Here is a 6,000-nt window from a genome sequence, read left to right on the forward strand (position 1 = left end):
AAATTATAATTTTTTTTAATATCTAAATTATAATTGATGGAAGGGTTGTATTATATGATGGAAGGTTGTTATTTCAGATTGTAGTCAATACAATAATTGATATAGGAATTGATACAGGACTGGAAACAACATTTCATGCTATAGTCAATATAATAATTCATATAGGGATTGATATAGGATTTCACACACTATTTCATATAATAGTATATACAATAATTGATACAGGATTTGAGACTGATACCACATAAAAACGATATAAACGTTTACTACAATCATTGATATATGCGTGTGGTTATCAGTGCACTAAGCACTTAAATTTCTGTGATGCGGAGTTGGTTTAACTCATGCTAAACGGTATGCGTCTCTTATTCTTATTCTTCAACGACACGGTATAACTGTACCAGGGTGTGGCTTACACGCCGCGACGAGGAAACGGTCTTGCACGAAACGGAACGAAACGAAATAATAGCCCGTTAGATCGATCTGCTATGGCAACGCGTACTTACGTCTACGTGCTTACAACCCAAACTCCCCATGCGACCTTTTCCAATCCGTTTAACCCCGTTTATCGTTCACCTATTCCACACCTGGTTTATGTACACGGTGCGCAGTGATTCCAGTAGTAGATGCTAGCTGGAGAAAATTATTTTTTCACCATTCTTATTCTTAAAAAACGACTCTGTTTAATATCACATAATTTCTTGTCATTTCTTATCATTGCATTAATAACATAAACATGTAAATAAGTGAATGTAAAATGGTAGCATTGTACTTTAATTAATAGGATTTGTTCATTCAATAAATTTGAATAAATATAAAATTCATGTGTAGAATGGATTAACTAAATCGAGCAATAATTACTGTTATCGATTCATGTATATATCATTATTAAAAGGAGGAAAATGGAATGGATTGAAAGTCTGAGAACAGAATAAACGCTGTCTATTTTTCCACAGATCATTCAGTTTCTATTGAAACTACATATTGTACATGTAATTAGCGATTAAATCTAACATAATCTGCATTCTCGTTGCATTCCTTCGATTCGGTACGGTCATTGCCACCTGCAATTAAGCCCTGTCCCACCGTAAACAGCTCTCTATTCAACGAGAGAAACTTGGCCGAATCGTTTTATTCCCATTGTCGGCGCAAATTAATTCGGTTATTAGCGAGTGAACATCGGTTGGTAGCGATCGTAGAAATCCATTCTGTTTCAAACAAAAGACACGCAGCTATCGCGGAGATCTCCGTGCCTTCACCGCAAATAGTAACTAGAATAATATCCGGTGTCGATCGGTTGGTTTACCGGACGCGTAGTGTGAACCGAGCTTTATCCCAGCAAGGATCTCCTCCTCGACGAGCAATACCGAGATATCGTGTTCATCGCTTTATGTGCTTTAACCTGATTTATTGCCAGGAATATTTCTAAAGCGACGACGCGACTCGAGGAAAATCACGGTCGTTCTGGATTTATTGATCAAACATTTACGGTTTCATTACGCGTTTAGTGTTCAGTCCTTATTTACTGAAGAGTGCGATAAATATGAAATTTATATGGAAAGAGGAATTAGATTACATTGATTTTTTTCTATCTCAAGAATTCTTCATTTGAATTCTCTATTCAACAACCTGGGGGAAAAGCAATTTTACTACTCGAGCTTTTCCCAAGATTCGTCTTGGCTTCTGTATGGGATTTGGTTCAGCTTTAAAAATGCGAGGTGAATCGCGTGAAACGTGCGACGCAACTTGGAAACAAGCGACGCGGAGATGAATTATTTGAGTGGCGATCTCGGGTACGCACGTAGCAGGTTAATTAGCCTTCCACCTCGACCTCGGTTCTCGAAACGAGTTTACCGATAAATATTTATCGCGAATAATTCCTCATTCCTGGAACGTCCTCGTGTATACATATAATTTCTCTATAAGGACGTGCTAGACGATTATTTTCGGTGACTCGCGGATTGCGATATTTTGAATCGCCTACGCTTGACTTACGTCTTACGTTTTCGTCATGTTTTGTTAACACCTAGTCGTTTACTTCTTTTGCTACGACTTTTTTTCACAATTCCATTAGCCGAGAGTTTTTTATTATTTGTCAAGACGTACTTTCGTCTCTGAATTATTCTATGAATGTGTCACCAGTTTGTAAAATGTTTTAGCAATGTTTCTACTTTTTTAACTGAAAAAGTATCGTTGAAATAAATCCTCTTAATTCACTGTACATACAGAGTAAAGTCGTTAAAGCACGAATAAATTAATATAATTAATTCATATATAACGTATTTTAGTAAAATCAGCAAACAAAAAGTTATTATATATGCTACTTCTTATTGACATATGAAATATATGTATATAAGGGTTACAAAATTACGTTTACCGAATCTTGAAACTTTGGATCATTCAGATTTTTCTTCAACTTGAATTGCACGTTGCTTGAGATATTAAACCGGCGAAGTCGGGCATGCAAAGATATCCGGTCTACCCTCAAACGTCGTTACGAACTCGAACGAAGTTGGACTAAACGACGCAATTTGCATTACGATCGACTATTTAAGCAAATCGAGTACTCGCATTGAACAAAAATACGTACTCAGCCTCAATGAAACAATTTGCAAGGTAAACGTTGCTGTAGACATACTTAATTCCAGAATGGATCCTGTTCCGTTAATCTCTTATTCTTATCTGCTTATCTCTCGTCCTTATGTTAATCTTACAGACTTTTATACAAAACTTTACTGGTGTCAATCGAAAGGAATGAAATATTAACTTTAAGTATACAAAGTTATAAAATTGTCATAGATGAATGTTTATAAATGAAATAAAAATTTTGCCATTCAACATAAGAATTCAAGATGCAATAATTGTTTTCATAGCCTTGCATTACTCAAGAATTCTTCATTTGAATTCTCTATTCAACAACCTGGGGGAAAAGCAATTTTACTACTCGAGCTTTTCCCAAGATTCGTCTTGGCTTCTGTATGGGATTTGGTTCAGCTTTAAAAATGCGAGGTGAATCGCGTGAAACGTGCGACGCAACTTGGAAACAAGCGACGCGGAGATGAATTATTTGAGTGGCGATCTCGGGTACGCACGTAGCAGGTTAATTAGCCTTCCACCTCGACCTCGGTTCTCGAAACGAGTTTACCGATAAATATTTATCGCGAATAATTCCTCATTCCTGGAACGTCCTCGTGTATACATATAATTTCTCTATAAGGACGTGCTAGACGATTATTTTCGGTGACTCGCGGATTGCGATATTTTGAATCGCCTACGCTTGACTTACGTCTTACGTTTTCGTCATGTTTTGTTAACACCTAGTCGTTTACTTCTTTTGCTACGACTTTTTTTCACAATTCCATTAGCCGAGAGTTTTTTATTATTTGTCAAGACGTACTTTCGTCTCTGAATTATTCTATGAATGTGTCACCAGTTTGTAAAATGTTTTAGCAATGTTTCTACTTTTTTAACTGAAAAAGTATCGTTGAAATAAATCCTCTTAATTCACTGTACATACAGAGTAAAGTCGTTAAAGCACGAATAAATTAATATAATTAATTCATATATAACGTATTTTAGTAAAATCAGCAAACAAAAAGTTATTATATATGCTACTTCTTATTGACATATGAAATATATGTATATAAGGGTTACAAAATTACGTTTACCGAATCTTGAAACTTTGGATCATTCAGATTTTTCTTCAACTTGAATTGCACGTTGCTTGAGATATTAAACCGGCGAAGTCGGGCATGCAAAGATATCCGGTCTACCCTCAAACGTCGTTACGAACTCGAACGAAGTTGGACTAAACGACGCAATTTGCATTACGATCGACTATTTAAGCAAATCGAGTACTCGCATTGAACAAAAATACGTACTCAGCCTCAATGAAACAATTTGCAAGGTAAACGTTGCTGTAGACATACTTAATTCCAGAATGGATCCTGTTCCGTTAATCTCTTATTCTTATCTGCTTATCTCTCGTCCTTATGTTAATCTTACAGACTTTTATACAAAACTTTACTGGTGTCAATCGAAAGGAATGAAATATTAACTTTAAGTATACAAAGTTATAAAATTGTCATAGATGAATGTTTATAAATGAAATAAAAATTTTGCCATTCAACATAAGAATTCAAGATGCAATAATTGTTTTCATAGCCTTGCATTTAAAATTTTTCACAGTCTTTCATCAACGTAATATCTAGTAACTGTTAAAATTTCAATGGTTTATCTTGATTTTTATGTAAGGGCTCGTACAACCTTAAGGTCATTGCCTCGATCAATTATCCGGGATGTACCCTTGGCAGCGTGCGTGGACTCGGTGCAAGTTTGTCGGCACTTTTCATTGAGTCTAACCCCGGGGTTACGTAAGACGTCGGTATTATACGAAGGAGACCTTGTCTCCCATCGGTCGTACATATTACGTCACCGGCGCGCATGTATCGCGATGCAGCAGCAGCAGCAGCAGCAGCGGCAGCAGCTTCTTGCCGTTAGTCTCTTATTGTTAGTCTCGCAAATTACCTCTCCTGTCCAGCCGCGACGCGCTTGCCTTTTCCTCATCAGTACGTTTCTTAACGCGCCGCGATGAAGTCTTCCCTCGGCTGGCCGTACCTCCGACTCTAAGCAGCCAAGCATGTTGAATCGCGTAAGGAATAATAAAGAACATTCATCATTTTTGACTAACCGAAAAAATATTAGACGCGCAATTAATCAAGAGGAGAAAAATAGGGAATATTTTAATAAACTATGGCAGGGTTAACCGTGAAATTCTCATTAATAATGATGATGGAAGGGACCGTTGCGACAATAGAGAGGGCAAAACGAAGAGCGAAAGGGGGGAGGCGGACTCGCATTAATAATAACGTTGACCGGTTCGTAAATCAATCGAACGTCATCGTTCGACGTGTCCGAGCTAGATAGACCGTTTCCGTGAGAGGTAATAGGGGGAAAAGACAGTCGCTTTGGGCTCCGTATTTGGCTCGGTACAGAGCGGACCGTGTGTTTCTGCATTCTTTTCACATTGTATCGACCGGGAGAGAACGTTCCCCGAGCCTCTCATTATCTCGGTCAGTGCACAGTTGCGCGGTGCTAGCCGTAACAGATAGGTCGGTTGCCAGGGATCGGCACACGACTCGCGCGGCATTCGTAGCTTCTTCTCCGTCTCGACAGTTTCTGCATGTTCGATCCGCTATAGAGATTGCAAGGAAACCGAAACCGATCCAGCCGAGCGCGTTTCAAGCATCAACGAGCTGGCCGCCTCTTCTTCTTTTCCTTCTTCCTCATCCTTTCCTGGAACTGCTTCAAAACGAATTTTGATAAACCGTTCTCTGCTATCGACACGTGTTCGTCGTAAAACCAGACGTATTCATATTGCTCGCTGATATTTCTGTTCGTTCATTCTGTTCGAATGCTTTTATCTATCAATGCAGATTTTTATATACAACAAAATTTTGATTATTCAAGTTATTTTTTTATTATTTAAGATAATTTAGACAACTTTTCACTTCACATTCGTATTTTAAAATAAGCCCATCGTAGGGGTCCTCTCTTGATAAGTTACCCAAATAGCGAGTTACCTTAATAAAGATTTGGAGGATGATTTTCGATCAGCACAAAGTCACGGAGTGAGAAAACGAATAGGAGTCCGAGGTTCGGGCGAAACGCATAATAAAGGAGGCTCGTTTACATACGCGGGGAGTCCACTTATTTATTCGCCGGCCTTGCGTGGAGCGCGATGCCATGCCGTGTTTTGCAACACGGACTCAAACGCAACCTACATACATTCGCACGCGGTTTTACCAAACAGGAAATCTCTAAATGCGCCTCTGTTATTTATCCTATATACTAATTTAAATGTCGTATAAATCTTACAGATGCACGTAACATGCTGGGACGAATTAATACGTAAACAAGTAATATCTGAAATGATCATTTATTTTGCCATTGACAATATCTACTCAACGATTAATAATTGCGGGTTTTTATGTAAAACAT

General features: G+C 38.1%; 1 protein-coding gene across 10 annotated transcripts in view; it reads left to right on the forward strand.

The window, feature by feature from the left end:
• The window catches only part of Wdr62 (WD repeat domain 62), a 79,850-nt gene that overhangs the window by 41,484 nt on the left and 32,366 nt on the right, over positions 1–6,000 (forward strand). The window contains exon 1 of one of the 10 annotated variants that reach the window (XM_018034503.2): positions 4,512–4,651. The exons of the other annotated variants lie outside the window; for them this stretch is intronic. Within the exon in view, the coding sequence (XP_017889992.1) occupies positions 4,640–4,651 (12 nt within the window). The 5' untranslated portion in view covers positions 4,512–4,639. Of the gene's footprint in view, positions 1–4,511; positions 4,652–6,000 lie in introns of those variants that run through there. 10 annotated transcript variants of the gene reach the window in all.

This window comes from Ceratina calcarata, unplaced genomic scaffold, assembly GCF_001652005.2.
Source record: "Ceratina calcarata isolate Rehan_Ccalc_2016 unplaced genomic scaffold, ASM165200v1 scaffold79.2, whole genome shotgun sequence".
NCBI classification, from domain to species: Eukaryota; Metazoa; Arthropoda; class Insecta; order Hymenoptera; family Apidae; genus Ceratina; species Ceratina calcarata.